General features: G+C 43.3%; 1 protein-coding gene across 1 annotated transcript in view; it reads left to right on the forward strand.

Moving 5' to 3' along the window:
- LOC128687511 (probable glutamate receptor) overlaps positions 1-16964 on the forward strand; it is a 180100-nt gene extending 163136 nt beyond the window's left edge. Inside the window, exons 10-13 of the mRNA XM_070083858.1 lie at positions 4448-4577; positions 4728-4809; positions 15551-15694; positions 16837-16964. Of these exons, the coding sequence (XP_069939959.1) occupies positions 4448-4577; positions 4728-4809; positions 15551-15694; positions 16837-16964 (484 nt within the window). The remainder of the gene's footprint in view (positions 1-4447; positions 4578-4727; positions 4810-15550; positions 15695-16836) is intronic.
- The last annotated feature ends 3300 nt before the right edge of the window (positions 16965-20264 follow it).

Below are 20264 nucleotides of genomic sequence, written 5' to 3' on the forward strand. Positions count from 1 at the left end.
TCTTCTAACAAGACGTCCCTCACCTGCTCTCCCTTGTGGGCCCTTGTTGGAAAATCGTCTCTGTTGCTTTCTTGTTGGTTCTGTGGAACTCTGTTCACAGAACATTCCCTAGACTTAGTGATTTTCGACGTTGTACTGAGGTTGTGTGTCGCTTAGACACTCTGAGAAACTCAGGTCCTGAGCTGTAGCTTCTGACCTAAATTGTACTGGTATCTGTGCACTGTGACAGTCAGGGATTTTCTAATGCTGAACTTAGATTCAGTAGTATGGGAGTTTTGTGACTTTTGTGAAGGATCTGCAGATGGTCCCTACTTAGCGTCGTTATATTATCTCCTTGTTCCTGATTCTGTGTTGCTGTTGCTTGTTAAATTGCTGTTCAGCTTAACAGTCGCCTTATTGTTCAAGCAAGCTGTTCTGATTGCCAGGTTGGTCAAGAAGTTAGTTTATGTGAGGACTTTTAGTCAGTCACTGGTTAAGTCTAGTCGAGTCTTAAGACATAGCGAACTACTTAGAGCACTTACACACAAACTTACTTGTATATATATGTATTATGTTATTAAATGTTAACAATGTACCAGACGGTACTTAAAAGCCATTAAGATGTGATATGTGCCTTCAGCACAATACTACTGTACACCAGAGGAGTGACTATTTTGATTATATTGATTACTTTAATTTATTTTGATATACGCCTAGACAACTTAATTGTTAATAAACTTATTTAATTTTAATTTAGTAACCTACCAGTTGTAATCCTGAAGCACTATTGAATCTTACTGAATTCTAATGGATAATTGGACCAGGATACTGACTACTTGTTACAAAAACCCAGTAACAGGCTGGATGCTAGAAGGGCAGTCCTTTCTAGTATTCACTGGAGATCTCTGTGCTTATTATAAATCGCGTATTTTGTAATAGTGGACAGAGACAGGATGTTCCAGAGATATGACACAGAAACAAGCGGTCACAATTGAAAGCTGAAGACTCAGATGAGTCAAAAGGATGTTAGGAAGTATTTCTTCAGTCATAGAGTAGTTAGGAAGTGGAATAGTCTGGCAAGCGATGTAGAGGAGGCAGGAACTATACATAGTTTTAAGGCGAGGTATGATAAAGCCCATGAAGCTGGGGGAGAGAGGACCTAGTAGCGGTCGGTGAAGAGGCGGGGACAGGAGCTGAGTCTCGACCCCTGCAACCACAATTAGGCGAGTACAATTAGGTGAGTATACACACACACCTAGCCAAGCACATAAGGAAACTAGAGAAAGTGCAAAGGTTTGCAACAAGACTATATTCCCAGATCTAAGGGGTATGTCCAACGAGGAGAGGTTAAAGGAAATCGACCTGGCGACACTGGAGGACAGGAGAGATAGGGGGGACATGATAATGACATATAAAATACTGAGAGGAATCGACAGGGTGGACAGAGACAGAATGTTCCAGAGATGGAACACAGCAACAAGGAGACACAGTTGGAAGTTGAAGACACAGATGAATCACAGGGATTTTAAGAAGTATTTCTTCAGTCGCAGAGTAGTCAGGAAGTGGAATAGTTTGGGAAGTGATGTAGTGGAGGCAGGATCCATACACAGCTCTAACAAGAGGTATGATAAAGCTCATGGAGCAGGAAGAGTGACCCAGTAGCTGCCAGTGAAGAGGCGGGGCCAAGAGCTGTGACTCGACCCCTGCAACGACAACTACGTGAGTATACACACACACACACACACACACACACACACACACACACACACACACACACACACACACACACACACACACACACACACACACACACACACGGATGAACCAGCAAGACTGGACTTAGTATTCACCTTGAGTAGTGCAGATATTGAGGATATCACATATGAAAGACCCCTTGGGGCCAGGGATCATGTAGTTTTAAGCTTCGAATACACAGTAGAGCTACAAGTGGAGGGGGAAGCAGGAAGGCCATTACGAATGAAGCCAAACTACAAGAAAGGGGACTACACGGGAATGAGGAACTTCCTGAACGGGGTTCTGTGGGACAGAGAACTGGCAGGGAAGCCAGTTAATGAGATGATGAAATATGTAGCAACAATGTGCAAGGAGGCTGAGGAGAGGTTTGTACCCAAGGGTAACAGGAATAATAAAAAAGCCAGGATGAGCCCATGGTTCACCCAAAGGTGCAGGGAGGCAAAAACCAAGTGTGCTAGGGAATGGAAGAAATATAGAAGGCAAAGGACCCAGGAGAATAATGAGAGCAGTAGTAGAACCAGAAACGAATATGCACAGATAAGAAGGGAGGCCCAACGACAATATGAAAACGACATAGCAGCGAAAGCCAAATCTGACCCGAAACTGTTATACAGCCACATCAGGAGGAAAACAACAGTCAAGGACCAGGTAATCAGGCTAAGGAAAGAAGGAGGAGAGACAACAAGAAATGACCGTGAAGTATGTGAGGAACTCAACAAGAGATTCAAAGAAGTGTTCACAGAGGAGACAGAAGGGGCTCCAGAAAGACAGAGAGGTGGAGCACACCACCAAATGCTGGACACAGTACACACAACCAAGGAAGAAGTGAAGAGGCTTCTGAGTGAGCTAGATACCTCAAAGGCAATGGGGCCAGATAACATCTCCTCATGTGTCCTGAGAGAGGGAGCAGAGGCGCTATGTGTACCCCTTACGACAATATTCAATACATCTATCGAAACAGGGAGATTGCCTGAGGCATGGAAGACAGCAAATGTAGTCCCAATCTTTAAAAAAGGAGACAGACATGAAGCACTAAACTACAGACCAGTGTCACTGACATGTATAGTATGCAAAGTCATGGAGAAGATTTTCAGGAGAAGAGTGGTGGAACACCTAGAAAGGAATGATCTCATCAACAGCAGCCAACATGGTTTCAGAGACAGGAAATCCTGTGTCACAAACCTACTGGAGTTCTATGACATGGTGACAGCAGTAAGACAAGAGAGAGAAGGGTGGGTGGATTGCATTTTCTTGGACTGCAAGAAGACGTTTGACTCAGTTCCACACAAGAGATTAGTGCAAAAACTGGAGGACCAAGCAGGGATAACAGGGAAGGCACTGCAATGGATCAGGGAACTCTTGTCAGGAAGACAGCAGCGAGTCATGGTACGTGGCGAGGTGTCAGAGTGGGCACCTGTGACCAGCGGGGTCCCACAGGGGTCAGTCCTAGGACCAGTGCTGTTTCTGGTATTTATGAACGACATGACGGAAGGAATAGACTCCGAGGTGTCCCTGTTTGCAGATGACGTGAAGTTGATGAGAAGAATTCATTCGATCGAAGACCAGGCATAACTACAAAGGGAACTGGACAGGCTGCAGACCTGGTCCAGCAATTGGCTCCTTGAGTTCAATCCCACCAAGTGCAAAATCATGAAGAATGGGGAAGGGCAAAGAAGACCGCAGACGGAGTACAGTCTAGGGGGCCAGAGACTACAAACCTCACTCAAGGAAAAAGATCTTGGGGGTGAGTATAACACCAGGCACATCTCCTGAAGCGCACATCAACCAAATAACTGCTGCAGCATATGGGCGCCTAGCAAACCTCAGAACAGCATTCCGACATCTCAATAAGGAATCGTTCAGGACCCTGTACACCGTGTATGTTAGGCCCATATTGGAGTATGTGGCACCAGTTTGGGACCCACACCTAGCCAAACACGTAAAGAAACTAGAGAAAGTGCAAAGGTTTGCAACAAGACTAGTCCTAGAGCTAAGAGGTATGTCCTACGAGGAGAGGTTAAGGGAAATCAATCTGACGACACTGGAGGACATGGGTTATAGGGGGGACATGATAACGACATACAAAATACTGAGAGGCATTGACAAGGTGGACAAAGACAGGATGTTCCAGAGATTGGACACAGTAACAAGGGGACACAGTTGGAAGTTGAAGACACAGATGAATCACAGGGATGTTACGAAGTATTTCTTCAACCACAGAGTAGTCAGGAAGTGGAATAGTTTGGGAAGCGATGTAGTGGAGACAGGATCCATACATAGCTTTAAGCAGAGGTGTGATAAGGCTCACGGTTCAGGGAGAGTGACCTAGTAGCGACCAGTGAAGAGGCGGGGCCAGGAGCTTGGACTCGACCCCTGCAACCTGAACTAGGTGAGTACACACACACATACATTCAACATATATATATATATATATATATATATATATATATATATATATATATATATATATATATATATATATATATATATATATATATCATAAAATATCTCAGTCCACTGCAGGTTTGGATCTGGCTGAGTGGCGGAAGCTCTGTATATTTTGACACAGAATGTGCAGGTTCGGATCCTGCTGTGGACTGAGAGATGATGGCTGTTAAACTTTCGCTCGTTTGCGAATTTTAAGCTTCATAGTTTTTGTGTGTTGCATGGAAATATGTAACAGGATGTTTTGTATCAGTTTGTCGATTCTCAGAATTATGGGAATGACGGAGGCTGGGTTGTTCTACCAGTGGTTAAAAACCACTGAGCCAAACTCAACAGTGTGTGTCAACGCTCCCACTAAGATCACAGTTAGGACCAACCTCTCCATAAGTAATATTCGGGTAATAATTCTTTTACCACTTTTTAATCATCAAAAGTTTCAATAATTTAAACTGCTGGAGATTAAATTGTTTACACTATAATTGCCTAAGATATATATATCAGATCTCTTTCTTTGTCTTTCAATTCTTAAAAAACATCTTATGTTTCAGGGAATGTTTATCATTCTGGTTGTTGGATACGTTGCCGCTCTAATGGTCTTCTTTCTTGAACGTCTGTGTCAGTGGATTCAGCGTAGTTGGAAACATCATCAATAATAAATAACATATATTGGAAATTAAAAATACACACACACACACACACACACACACACACAATCAGTGAAGAGGCGGGGTCAGGAGCTATGACTCGACCCCTGCAACCACAAATAGGTGAGTACAAATAGGTGAGTACACACACACACATCTGAATACACTGAATATGTGGTATACCATCATAGAATAACAAGTGCAAAATCTTGAATTTTGGGGAAGGACATTGTAGGAAGTCAAAGGCTGCAAAACTCACTCAGGAAAATGATCTTGGAATGAGCATCATACCTGTCACTTCCCCTGAGACCCACAGCATCCAAATAACTGCTGCTGGATATGAACACCTGGCAAACCTAAGAACAGCGCTTCGACATCTAAGTAAATCATTCAAGACACTGTACACAGTGTGCGCCAGGTCCATATTGGAGTATTCAGCACCAGTATTAAACCCTCAGCTAGTCAAGCAGGTCTTGAAATAATAAAAGGTGCAAAGGTTTGCAACAGGACTAGTTCCGGAGCTAAGAGGTTTGCCTACGAGAGAAGCTTAAGGGAAATCAATTGACATTACAGAACAGGAAGGATAGGGGGAACATGATAACGACATGTAAAATACTGAGAGGAACTGACTAGGTGAATAGAGACAGAAAGTTTTAGAGATGGGACACGGCAACAAGGGGTCACAGTTTGAAGTTGAAAACTCAGAAGAATCACAAGGATGTTAGGAAGTATTTCATTGGTCATAGAGTTGTCAGGAAGTGAAACAATCTGGAGAGTGATGAAGTGAAATGGAGACAGGATCCATACATTGCTTTAAGAAGAGATACGATAAAGCACATGGGGAAGGGAGAAAGTGGACATAGTTGAGACCAGCAAAGAGGCGGGACCAGTAGCTATGACTCGACCCCTGCAACCACAACTAGGCGAGTACACACACACACACACACTCGAAGGACCCAGGGATCAGGGGAGACTGGTTCTTGTAGGGAGGAGTGGATGGAAGAGCATTGCAAAAAGATGGAACAAGAGTGAGAGAGAAAACTAGGAGAACTTTCTACAAACATGGAGACAGAGTTTCTGTGAAATTGGAAAAGAGGTTGGAGGAAAAGAAGAAAAGGGAGTGTCAAGTCGAAACTGCAGTAGCCAGGATAAGGGTCCTAGAAGATGAGGTAAGCAGGCTGAAGCGAGTTACAGGGGTATTGACCAGAGACGACACAGCATATGAAGCTGGGAGGCCCAACGGGAAGGAAGAAGGTATAACTTACGGTAAGGCCACATCAGCCTAGCAAGAAGGGCCAAGGAGTGAAAGGGGAGAGCAGCTGTGTGCAGGTGGAGAGGGGAATACGTCAAATGCAGTGGCACAAACATGCCACCAAGAGATACAGGCAAAAAAAAGAGAGAAAATGGCCATGTACAGACATGAAACAGAGTTCAGAGGGAAAAGCAATTGGAGGAGGAGAGGGCAAAGTCAGTGTTTATTCATGGGCTTCAGGAGAGCAAGGGAAAGATACACACTGAAACGCGGCAGACAGAAAGACAGGAGATTGAGAACATCATCACAGAAATAGGCGAAGAGGACAAGTCCGAGATTGTAACTTTTCAAAGAATAAAGGGGTATTTGAAGGGGAGAAAATGACCGATCACGCTGATTTTCAGGACAGAAACAGTGTGGAGTAGGAACCTCCAAGAGAAATCATGGTTGAAGGACTCGGCAGAATACAAGAGGGTGTTCCAAGACCGAGACAGAACACAAACAGAATGACAGCAGCTGAGGGAGAGGACACAAAAGCAAAACGAGCTAGGAGGAGAGACAAGGACAAAAGCAGCAGAGGACAACCAGAGCAGGGCAGAGCAACAAGAGCAAGCACACACAGAACCAGCCCCAGAATCCCACAACCAATCATGCTATCCCAACACAAACCACAATCCACACCCACAGCTCCCATCCAGCACTCAGCTACAGAACCCCACAGTACACTGCCTGGTCCCCAACCCTCACAGACCCCCAAAACACAGTGTTGGAGAGGAAACTGAAGGTATAGTACACCAACACTGATGGAATAACAAATAAGTGGGAGGAGTGGCAAGAAAGAGTCAAAGAGGCATCACCATACATCATGGCTCTCACAGAAACCAAGCTCACAGGTATGTTAACAGATGCCATCTTTCCAACAGGATATCAGATCCTGAGGAAAGACAGAGGGAACAGAGAGGGAGGAGTGGCACTGCTGATCAAGAACCGATGAGATTTTGATGAACTGGAGAGAGAAGACAGTGGAGAATCATGGGATTGCGAAGTAGGAACACTTCAGTCTGGAGGTCTCAAGGTGGTAATTGCAGTGATGTATAACCCACCACAGAACAGTAGAGAACAATAGAGCGATGATTGACACACTTGATGAAGTGGCAAGAAGGGCTCATGCGAGCAGGGCAAAACTACTGATCATGGGTGACTTCAGCCACAAGGAAATTGATTGGGACAACGTGGAACCACATGGGGGCCAAGAAACGTGGAGGACTAAGATGATTTAGGTGGTACTGGAAATCTTCATGTACCAACACGTAAGGGACACTACCAGAGAGAGAGGAGAGGATGAACCAGCGAGACTGGACCTAGTATTCGCCTTGAGTAGTGCAGATATTGAGGACATCACATATGAAAGACCCCTTGGGGCCAGCGATCACGTGGTTTTAAGATTTGAATACACATTAGTTACAAGTGGAGAGGGAAGCAGGAAAAGCTGGAAAATGAAGCCAAACTACATGAAGGGGGACTACGCGGGAATGAAGAACTGCTTGAACGGGGTTCAATGGGACATAGAACTGGCAGGAAAGTCAGTAAACGAGATGATGGAATTTGCGACAACAATATGCAAGGAAGCTGAGGAGAGGTTTGTTCCCAAGGGTAACAGGAATAATGAAAAAGCCAGGATGAGCCCATGGTTCACCCAAAGGAACAGGGAGGCCAAAACCAAGTGTGCTAGGGAATGGAAGAAATATAGAAGGCAAATGACCCAGGAGAATAAGGAGAGCAGTCATAGAGCCAGAAATGAATGTGCACAGGTAAGACGGGAGGCCCAATGGCAATATGAAAATGACATAGCAGCGAAAATCAAATCTGACCCGAAAACTGTTGTACAACCACATCAGGAGGAAAACAACAGTCAATGTAATCAGGTTAAGAAAGGAAGGAAGAGAGATCACAAGAAACGACATATGTGAGGAACTCAACATGAGATTCAAAGAAGTCTTCACAGAGGAGACAGAAGGGACTCCAGAAAGATGGAGAGGTGGGGCACACCACCAAGTGTTGGACACTATACTTACAACCGAGGAAAAAGTGAAGAGGCTGCTGAGGGAGCTAGACACCTCAAAGGTGATGGGGCAGTATAGCATCTCTCCATGGGTCCTAAGAGAGGGTGCAGAGGCGCTATGTGTACCCCTAAACAATATTCAACACATCTATCGAAACAGGGAGATTACCTGAGGTATGAAAGTCAACAAATGTAGTCCCAGTTTTTAAAAAAGGAGACAGACAAGAAGCACTAAACTATAGACCAGTGTCACTGACATGTATAGTACGCAAAGTCACGGAGAAGAAATGACCTTATCAAAAACTGCCAACACGGTTTCAGAGACGGGAAATCCTAAATCACAAACCTACTGGAGTTCTATGACAGGGTGACAGCAGTAGGATAAGGGAGAGAGGGGTGGGTAGATTGCATTTTCTTGAACTGTAAGAAGGCGTTTGACACAGTTCCACACAAGAGATTAGTGCAAAAACTGGAGGACAAGGCAGGGATAACAGGGAGGGCACTGCAATGGATCAGGGAATACCTGCCAAGTAGATAGCAACGAGTCATGGTACAGGGCGAGTGGGCACCTGTGACGAGTGGGGTTCCATAGGGGTCAGTCCTATCACCGGTACTGTTCCTGGTATTTGTGAACGACATGACGGAAGGAATAGATTCCAAAGTGTCCCTGTTTTCAGATGATTTGAAGTTGATGAGAAGAATTCGTTCGGACGAGGACCAGGCAGAACTACAAAGGGATCTGGACAGGCTGCAGGCCTAGTTCAGCAACTGGTTCCTGGAGTTCAACCCCACCATGTGTAAAGTTATGAAGATTGAGGAAGGGCAAAGAAGACCGCAGGAATACAGTCTAAGGGGCCAGAGACTACAAACCTCACTCAAGGAAAAAGATCTTGGGGTGAGTATTACACCAGGCACATCTCCTGAGGCGCACATCAACCAAATAATTGTTGCAGCATATGAGCGCCTAGCAAACCTAAGAACAGCAATCCGCCATCTTAATGAGAAATCGTTCAGGACCCCGTACACCGTGTACGTCAGTCCTATATTGGAGTATGCAGCACCAGTTTGGAGCCCACATCTAGCCAAATACTTAAGAAAATTAGAGAAAGTGCAAAGGTTTGCAGCATGACTAGTCCAAGGAGATGTTAAGGGAAAATCCATCTGACGACACTGGAGTACAGGAGAGATGGGGGGGATATGATAACGACATATAAAATTCTGAGAGTAATCGACAAGGATGACAGAGACAGGATGTTCCAGAGCTTGGACACAACAATAAGGGGTCAAAATTGGAAGCTGAAGACTCAGATGAATCACAGGAATGTTAGGAAGTATTTCTTCAGTCACAGAGGTGTCCTTCAGCCAGAGATCAGTGTTTGTGTATATTTCGCCTGCTCTCGCGAATTCCTTGCATTGTTAAAATCTCTAGTAAGGCTGATGCATGCAGGGGATGAGATGAAAAGCTGTAAGCCTTCTCCCTGAAAGCTGGCTGCCTTGGATCAAACGTGTAGCGCAAGCTACATGCCAAGGTATTATCTAGTGTGGGTAGATTGGTAAAGCACTGCGTGCCTTGTCCTAAGGTTCGTAGGTTCGAGTCTCCTTCAGCCAGAGATCAGTGTTTGTGTATATTTCGCCTGCTCTCGCGAATTCCTTGCATTGTTAAAATCTCTAGTAAGGCTGATGCATGCAGGGGATGAGATGAAAAGCTGTAAGCCTTCTCCCTGAAAGATGGCTGCCTTGGATCAAACGTGTACCGCAAGCTACACGCCAAGGTATTGTCCAGTGTGGGTAGATTGGTAAAGCACTGCGTACCTTGTCCTAAGGTTCGTAGGTTCGAGTCTCCTTCAGCCAGAGATCAGTGTTTGTGTATATTTCGCCTGCTCTCGCGAATTCCTTGCATATATATATCTTTCCTTCAACACACCGGCCGTATCCCACCAAGGCAGGGAGGCCAAAAAAGAAAAACGAAAGTTTCTCTTTTAAATTTAGTAATTTATACAGGAGAAGGGGTTACTAGCCCCTTGCTCCCAGCATTTTAGTCGCCTCTTACAACACGCATGGCTTACGGAGGAAGAATTCTGTTCCACTTCCCCATGGAGATAAGAGGAAATAAACAAGAACAACAACTAGAAAGAAAATAGAAGAATACCCAGAGGGGTGTGTATATATATGCTTGAACATGTATGTGTAGTGTGACCCAAGTGCAAGTAGAAGTAGCAAGACATACCTGAAATCTTGCATATTTATGAGACAGACAAAAGACACCAGCAATCCTACCATCATGTAAAACAATTACAGGTTTTCGTAGTACACTCACTTGGCAGGACGGTAGTACTTCCCTGGGCGGTTGCTGTCTACCAACCTACTACCTAGTATACTATACTACCTATATATATATATATATATATATATATATATATATATATATATATATATATATATATATATATATATATATATTATATATATATATATATATATATATATATATATATATATATATATATATATATATATATATATATATATATATATATATATAGTTAGTCTGTCCAGACACCCAAAAGTATTAAAAAGATATTTTTTTTTACATTAAATGTACATTTATCTACACATAAAACAATGAGACAATAATAAATTTATTGAAGAGTTGTTGATGTGTGGAAGACGGGGAGAAGATGGGAAGAGTTACTATTGTTTGGAAGGGGAATCCCCTTCAATAAAGACTTCATTTACCAAGTCCTTCTCCGGGGTTACTTCCCTTCTTTGTTTCTTAAGGCCACTAGGACCAGCTTCAGAGTCACTGGATCCCTGTCGCTCAAAAAACTGTTCCAGAAAGGTTTGTTTCTGGCGTTTCTTTAAAATTTGCCTAAAATGAGACAAGACATTGTCATTGACCATGTCACTGAACATATCTACTAGCCATTTAGACAATTTATAGGAAACTGAAGCTATTGAGCTAATAATAGGTCTGGCTGGATTACCTGGTTTGTGTGTTTTTATTAATCTATACATATACGGTAAAGATAAACTGTTGGTCATGAATTTTAAATTAATTCATGTTTGCCTTTCAGTAGTCGTTTTACTGTTCATTAAAATTACTGTTAACAGAATGTAAGGGATTCTTTCTAAGTTTGGAATAAATATCTGTATCATTTATGAGATTATTCATTTTACCTCGGTAATAGTTTCTTTCAAAATTACTACTTTATTTATTTCATCTGTTTTAGTAATACGTATGCAAATTTTTTTTACCAATAAGTTTTTCATAGGACTTAAAAAATCTTCGAGGGCAATTGGGAATATTTTGTTTTATCACAGAACTATAAATCATCCCTTTACTTAAATTAATTTCATCATTTTCTGAAACAGGATTTTTCTAAGTTACATAAGAATGGAGAAACACTGCAGAAGACCTACTGGCCCATACAAGGCATGTCCTTATCAGAAACCACCATTACCCATAGTTACCCAAGAATTCACTACCGCACTCACGACACCAATTAAACTCAACCCAACCATTCATATGCAGTACATGTATATATCCAATCTCGACTACCTTACTCGGAACATTGTACCACGCATCGACCACTCTGAAAACCAGTACTAACCTATGCCCTTTTTAAATCTAAATTTATCCAACTTAAATCCGTTATTCCTGGTTCTTACCTGAGTCGATGTCCTCAGTATTTTACTAATATCACCTTTGTTTATGCCCATCATCCACTTATACACTTCGATGATATCTCCTCTCATTCTACGTCTCTCAAGAGAGTGAAAATTCAAGGATCTAAGTTTATCTTTATACGGGAGATTCCTTATGCAACGAATCATTTTAGCCATCCTTCTCTGTATGTTATCCAATGAATCTACATTCATTCTGTAGTAAGGAGACCAAAACTGAGCGGCATAATCCAACTGAGGCCTTACTAGTGATGTATAGAGCTGAAGATTACGATGGTATAAAATACCAACAGATTGTTAGGTAAGACACATATGCAATAGTTAGGTATCTTTATTTCAAAATGTTTCGCCTACACAGTAGGCTTCTTTAGTCGAGTACAGAAAAGTTGGTCGAAGTAGAAGAGATGTGAAGACGATGTAATCAGTCCATCACCCTTGAAGACATAGTTTTGAGGTGGTCAGTCCCTCAGTCTGGAGAAGAGTATTTGTTCCACAGTCTGAAACAATCTGAAGATCAAGCGAACGAACGAACGAACAAGTTCAGGTAAGATCCCAAATGGGATGAGCGGGGAAGACGGGACAGACGAAGAATAGCTCTGGAGAGGAGTGTTCTTAGTCGTAGAAATAGAGCCAAGGCTTAACCCAGCAGCTAAGGCGATCGTGGGACAGACATTGATAACAGAAATTCAGGCTCTTCTGTTGGGACTCCGGTGGGGTGAGCGGGGAGGACGGGACAAGCGAAGATTAGCGCTAGAGAAGAGTGTAGAATTGAGCCAAAGCTAAAGCGAACGTGGGTAAGAGAATGAACAGCGCAAGGTACCTGCCAGGGAATCCAAGGTTATTTGTAAATAGGGTTAGGAGCAGGATCATACAAGGAGTAGAAAAGGTTGTGTTGGTTTGTGAGTCTGCGAATGTCGTCGTCAAGGAGGGAGGTCCAGTAGTCATGTCTTGTCTCAAGTTTGTCTATCTGTCTGTCACTGAGCGTTTTCCAGTACAGATTCAGCGCAGGGATGTCTAATTGGGTATGGAGAGACTCGCTTGTGGCGAAGTCCTCCCATCTGACATCAAGCACCCAGCGCTGCGCCTTGTTCTGGACACGCTGCAGGTTAAGTTTGTTTTTGCTGCAAGAGAGAGGGCTAGAGGAGAGTGAGTTATCAGAGGTGTAGTTTGTAGTTTGTAGAGGTGTAGTTTGGTGCGTTGGGAGGCATGTTGCAGCTTGTAGAGGCCCGCAAGGGCCTTACTAGCTATTGCATGTCTTGAGTGAATGTGTCCGTGTAAGCGAAGAAGGTAGTCAAGATTAACGCCAAGGACAGTGACAGATTGTGTGATGGGGATGTAAGTGCGGGTGTCAGCAGTTCTGAGCTCGACAGGTAATGGAGGATCATGTTTCCTATAGTTAAAATATGTAATGCTGGATTTAGCTGCATTGGATTTGATCCTCCATTTTTGTTCCCAGATGGCTATCCTGTCGACCTCATTTTGTGTGTGAGTGTATCTATATTGGCGTGAGTGATAAGTTGTGTAATGTCGTCTGCATAGGCTAGAGTGATGGAGTTGTGGTATACAGATGTTGGAATGTCGTTAGTGTATAAAATGTAGAGGGTAGGGGAGAGGACAGATCCCTGGGGTACTCCAGCATTTAGTGTGAAGTAGTCAGAGTAACAGCCTTGGAATTTGATTCTCATAGTGCGGCCGCCTAGGAAGTTGCAGAAGAGCTTACGAGTAGTGAGAGGCAGGTTAAAGTTAGTGCAGAGTATGTGTTTGAGCCTTTCATGCCAGACAGTGTCAAAAGCTTTTTCAATGTCTTTTGCAAGCAGGGCTGTCCTGTTTCTTTGTTTTGTGTTTATGTGGATGTAGTTGAGAATGATGTTAATGGCATCCTATATGGATCTGTGAATTCTGAAGCCAAACTGACCATCAGAAAGTAGAGTTGTGTTCCAGGTATCTGCAAAGGCGATGATTGATGAGTTTTTCAAAGAGTTTTCCTAAAGTTTCGAGGAGGCTGATAGGGCGATAGTTTCTAGGGTCAGAGTGGTCTTTATTGGGTTAAGGAAAGAGGATAGCAGTAGCAGCTTTGAAGAAGGAAGCGAAGTATCCAGAGGCAAGGGAGGCATTGAGGAGGTTTGTGTAGGCAGCAGTAAGAGTCAGGAAGTTGTTTCAGGATAATATGGTTCAGGTCAGAGGCACCAGGGGCCTTGGAAGGAAGGTGTCTGAGGAGAGTATTAATGTTTGTGTTGGTGAAAGGAGTGTCAAGTTCTTGGGAGGAGGTAAGAGAGTTCAGATGGATGTGGCTGTCTGGTCTTGTTTCGTGTGTGTGTGTAGTGTTCCAGTGTTCTATGTTCTGAATGTGTTGGATAGCGTTAGAGTGGGGTGGGTGAGGGTGGAAGATATTCTCCCAGATGTGTTTGAAGATGTTAGTAGCAGCCTGCGGGTCTGAGATGTGTGTGTTGTTGTGGGTGATGTGTTTGAATTTGTTGGTGGGAGTGGTGCCTCTGATTTTTTTTGATAAAGTTCCAGAAGGCTTTGGTGTTTTTGATACTCTGTTTGTCAGCTTGTTGTATGAACTGTGACCAGTGATTGTTGTGGTCTTGGTCCAGACTTTGTAGAATGTTGTTTCTGGGGTAAGTGAGATCTAATCGGACTTGATTAAATATGTGTGTTGTAGAGGAAGCGGTTGTGGTAGCAGATAATTAGTCTTCTTGTTCTGATTGAGGGTTTGAAGGAATAACGAGTGGTGTGGGTTTTCTTTGGTATTGCAGTGTTGGCTGCTTGTGTAATGGTGTCCTGGATGAGAGCAAGTTGAGTGCCAATGTCAGACATGGGTTTGTTGTTGTAGTCATAGGTGAGGTTAGTATTATCTTTGTGTTGTTTGAAGGCATCCAAGTCAGCATTCTTGCAGAAGAATGAAGGTGTGGCTGGGATGAGGATAGGGTTGGAGGAGATGTGTAAGATGACGGGAATGTGATCAGAGCCTGTAATAGGGCCAGGTGATATGTAGTGTTGAAAGAGAGAGCTGGCTTGGTTGATGTCGGGTTTGCCTTAGCCAGTGTGGCTGTAGAAGGTGTTGAAGTCTAGGCCGAGGTGAACTAGGTGTTTGTGGTTTGTGAAGTTGAGTAATTGGTGACCAAGTTGGTTGTTACTGGTGTGAAGAAAGGCGGTTTGTTTGGCATTCATATCAGCTAGTAGGTATGTTGGTGTGTTGGTGTAGTTGAAGACTAAGGAAAGATCGTGTATGTTGAGAATATTGTTTGGGCAAGCATAGGTGGTGAAAAAGATAAAGGGGCCAAGGTGGGTGTGTATTCTGACCTCAAGACAGTGTTGGTGAATAAAAGGGATTGGGAGAAATTCATGTTTTATGTTGGATTTGACAAGGATGGCAACCCCATCGTGGGGATCATAGGGGGACTGTAGTGCAGTATAACCATAATGGTGGATTTGTTGAGGGGCTTTGAGACAGGTACTGTTTAGTAAAACAATATCTGGCCACTCTGCTTCAAGGAGCTCGGCCAGTAGGTGTCTAATTGTAAAGTAAGAACGTACATTGAATTGAATCACCTTAAACATGATTTAATGGTTTCGTCATACCCAAGTTAGTATCAGGGGAGTTTAGATTAAAGCCCGTGATAGTGGTACCATCGGTGGATGTGTGTTTGTAGGTGCTGTGGACCCATTTCCTGGAGGGGAACGAAGAGGTGGATCTGTTTTTATGTTCTTTGGTCTGTATATCAGAAGTTGGGGCAGGTTTAGGGTTGAGTGGATTTCGTTTGGAGGAGGTGGAGTTGGACCTGGATGAAGTCTTGGATGTGGTGGAGGAGGAGTGGGAAATGGTGGATGCAGAGGAAGTGGAAGCTTTGGTAATGGAGGAAGAAGTGGGTAAAGAGGTGGGGGGAGTAGTAGAAGTAGCTCAAAGGGGTTGGGGAGGAGGGGTGTTGGTAGGAGGGGTAGATGTGAAGAGGGGCAGAGGGGTGTTGGTGGGAGTAAAGAGGGGTAGGGGAGGAGGAGAGCTGGAGGGTGTAGGAAGAGGAGTGGGAGAGGTTGTAGGGGGTTTAGAAGAGAAGCAAGAAGGAGGGATGATTAGAGAGGGAAGATTGTTAGCAGACAAGATTAGGCTAAGGACATGTAAGTAGTCTGATTGGTAAGCTTGAGAGATTACCATCGCAGAGTGGGCAGCAGTGGCGAGTTGACAGTTAGTTTTGTAGTCTAGTGTGGGTGTAGGTGTAGAAGGAGAGGTGTTTGTAGTCTGTGTGTTGGTGTTTGATGTGTGTAGGGTAGAAGAGGTAGACCAAGTGCGTGGGGAGGCCCAGGCATTGGGGGTGGGGGAGGGCAGTTTGGTAGGGGAGGGAGGTGCAGAGATGAGGTTGGGGAGGGAGGGAGGTTGGCTTGCTCTGAGGGAGGAGAGAATGTCTTTTCTAGAGGGGCAGGAATTTGCAACTGCAGTGTGTGACCCGCCGCAGTTAGAACATTTAAGGGGGAGGTTGCAGGTATTCCAGAAGTGGCCAGTTGCTGAACATCTGGAGCAGCCTTGTGTTGATGTGCATGTGTTTTTGTCATGGCCGAATTTGTAGCATTTAAGACATTGTGTGATTGGGTGAAAGTTCGGAGTGAAGAGAGTGTTTGGAGAAATGCGGATGGTCTTGGCAAGGATTCCTTGACTGAAGAGTGTAGAGGCGTCAGAAGGAGTTGAACAGCGTATTTTGAAAATGGTAGAGTTTCAGGTCTGTAAATATCGTCAACAGAGACTTTGTTCTTAGTACTGATGTTCTTGATTAAGTCTTCTTTGTCTGTGTCATAGGCTGTCAGGAGAGAAAAGTCTACGTGTTTAGCAATGACTGTGCTTTTGGCACGGTGTTCAGGAGTCCAAATAATGGAGAAGCCTGTGTTGAGAAGCTTTTGTCTGGTATCGGTTAAGGTGTACATTTCGTAGGAATGTTTGTCAAGAAGGAGTTTGAAGCCTGAGTTGGTTTTAAAGACGTTAAGTTGAGGTACACCAGTGATCTGATATAATAAATTTTCAGGACAGATAGTGGCATCAGGATTAGAGAATTTGAGGTTTAGCGAGAAGGAATTGAATTTAGAAGAGGCAGAGGCAGGTGTGAGCGGTAGAGGGAGAGTGGAAGGGGGGTGGGAGGTGGAAGGCAATTAAACAGTTGTGGCGGTGGCAATCGGCGGAAAAGTGAGAGTACTCAGCTAGGCAAGTACGTGTAAGTAGACACACCTACTTGCCTGGCGCAGGACACTGAGGAGGTGAACTGTCGACAGGCCTAGAGACTTCAGGCAGCAACAGGCTTCCTGCCCTTGGGTAGGCAACCACCGGTGCACCAATCCTGATGGTGAAGAGGAAGACGAAGGTCCAGCAAGCACCACTCTAAGCGAAGTCTCTCCCAACACGGGGTAATTCGAGAGAGGCGAGATCGTCGATGATCAATGAACAGACTTCGACTGTGAAGATCAAGTGACAGTGTGGAGACTTAAATACTGTCGGAAGGAGACGTGCAGGGTGGTAGTAGAGAGAATGTAGCCACTGAGAGGTCGCGTCCCTCACAGATCAAACAATTCTCACTACTACTACTCTGCACCTCTCCTTCTAGCAGTATATAAGTCTCCACACTATCACTTGATCTTCAGATTGTTTCAGACTATGGAACAGAATTCTTCTCCAGGCTAAGGGACTGACAACCTCAAATCTGCGACTTCAATTGTGATGGACTGATTACATCGTTTTACACCTCTACTGCTCCTGCCTACTTTCTGTACTCGACTGAAGAAGCCTACTGCGTAGGAGAAATGTTTCGGAATAAAGTTGCCTAACTGTTGCTTATGTGTCTTACCTACCAACCTGTCGGTATTGAATACCATTTTGATATTCACTTGTTTCATAGTCTGAAACACTGTGAAGTTGAAGTGACAGTATGGAGCCTTATATACTGTCAAGATGTTATTTGTTCTGTACCAAGATACCATTGTGTTGCAGTGTCTGACAGAGTGAATATTAAAATGGTATAAAATACTGACAGGTTGAAAGGTAAGACACATATGTAACAGTTATGTATCTTTATTTCGAAATGTTTCACCTACAGTCTGAAGAAGGTTACTGTGTAGGCGAAACATTTCGAAAAAAAGATACCTAATTGTTTCATGTGTGTCTTATCTAACAACCTAACTTTTGGAATCCTGTTATTATGCTTCTTGAAATAAATCCAAGCAATCTATTAGCTTTATTACGCACACTTGGGTACTGTTGTCTTGGCTTTAGATTTCTGCTTACCATGACTCCCAAGTCTTTTCACATTCTGTATGATCAAGCTCTACTTCACCTAGTTTATAACTTGGAGGGTTATTCTCATTCGCAAGGACTAGGACCTTACACTTGTCCACATTGAACTTCATCTGCCATTTTTCAGACCAAGACATTAATTTGTCCAAATCCTCCTGGAGTTCATTGGTATCCTCCTCAGAATCAATCTTTCGGCCTATTTTTGTATTATCAGCAAATTTGCTTATGTCACTTGTAATTCCTTCATCAAGGTCATTAATGTAAATTATGAATAACAATGTGCCTAAAACTGATCCTTGTGGAACGCCACTAGTGACCGGTCCCATTCAGATTTGACCCCATTAAGGGAGGGGGCGAGCCATTTTTCAGTGATCAAAAAGTTAAGATTGAAAAATTATGGAAAAAATGTTTTCTTACCGAAAAATTGTACAAAATTCTAGCAACATTTTGATGTAATCACCTTGTTTCTATCATATTTCCAAGTATGTTTTCCATTAAATGTAATTTTTGTGTTCTTGCTGTCATAAAAAATACACGTTGACAATTACTGGGTTTTTTTTTCCTCCAAAAATTACGATTTTTATGATTGTTTCATTCTAAATACTCTATCAGGCAACTTCTGTGCTAGCTTAAGTGTAGAGTCCAGTTAGTGAGTTCCTCGGCAGCCTGCAGGCTGTAAACAAGGTTGGAGGAATGTAGCATGCTGAGATTTAGCATGTCATAACCGTAGAGTTTCACAGCAAACAATAATAATAACTCAGAAATAAGTTACTGACATTGTGCTCCTTTTTCTGCGATAAGTTTTAATAGGATTGTCAGGATTTTTGCACACATTATTGAAGAATAAAGGTTCTACAAACAGCCAGGGGGGATTTGCGATATTGTTTACAGCTTTGTTTTTAATGATTTTTTCTACAAAAAAAAAAAATAAAAAAAATCACTAACTTCAATATTTTTGCTATGGAATCTACTGAGATTATCGCTGAAACACTCTGGGTCAACAATAATCTAGCCTTTATCTTTCTTCTGGTGTCAACTAGAGCATTGTACATCTTCCCAATTTAGTAGAAAAGGAAAGTTTTATGATCCATAAAATTGTGCATAATTTAATTTGAAGGCTAACAGTCAAAACAAACAGTCTAAAATGCGGATGTGAAATCTTTCAGTACTGTTGAGGCTACTATGTCAGATCATAGGGCAGTGGTGGTGGAGGTAGGGTGGGGGGCGCTCGCGGAAACATACAGAAGTTATTGGAAACTAAATGTAAGTGTGTTAGGTGAAGAGGAGGGGTTTTCAGCCCTATTGAGGGAGCTTAGTGTGGAAGAACAGGGGGTGGACGACATCGTGACGTGGTGGGATTGTGTTGCGAAGGAAAGGATTAGAAAGTTTTATGTGAGGGAACGAAAACGTATTAATAATTTAAAATATGTGCTGGCTAACTATTTAGAGGATAGGCTAAGAGGTTGCTATGGGCTGGGGGGGGGAATAATCTTCCTATGGATGAAATAGTTGAAATAAAAGGGAGATTGAGGGTGTTACAAAATGAAAGGTTTCAAGCTGTAAGGGTGCAGGCAGGGGTGGAAGAAGTGATTTGGGGCGACAAGCTGTCTGTGTATGTTTTACGGCATCAAAAGCAAAGGTAGGCGGTGATGGCTATCCCAAATTTAGAGGTAACGGAGATGGTCAGGACTTATAGAGCAGGGCAGGAGATATGAACCACGAAGGGGATGTGTACATATGCGGAGGCTTGGTATGAGAAGTACTGGACAAGTGGGGGGTGGGGGTGCCATGGCGTTAGACAAGGTGTGTACGTATGTGACTTGTAATTTAGGAAATAGCGAGAGAAAGGCTTTAGGTGGGATTATTACAGCAGAGGAAATAGAGAATGCCTTAAGGGGAATGAGGAAGGGGAGAGCTCTGGGTATTGACGGTCTCTCGGTAAAATTTTATTTACAACATTGGATGTTAATACGGGGATTTATAGTTAGCATATTTAATCGTATGAAGGAGAAGGGTAAGTTGGGAGAGAAGCAAGCTACAACAGTTGTAGTGTTGGTCCCGAAGGGCAAGGGGTAGCCCACCCTACGGGAGTAGGGTGATTTGTGCAGACTATAAGGTTTTTGCCAAAATTTAAGGTAATAGGTTCAAATGTGTTGTGGGAAGGGTGGT

Source organism: Cherax quadricarinatus, chromosome 11, assembly GCF_038502225.1.
Source record: "Cherax quadricarinatus isolate ZL_2023a chromosome 11, ASM3850222v1, whole genome shotgun sequence".
NCBI classification, from domain to species: domain Eukaryota; kingdom Metazoa; phylum Arthropoda; class Malacostraca; order Decapoda; family Parastacidae; genus Cherax; species Cherax quadricarinatus.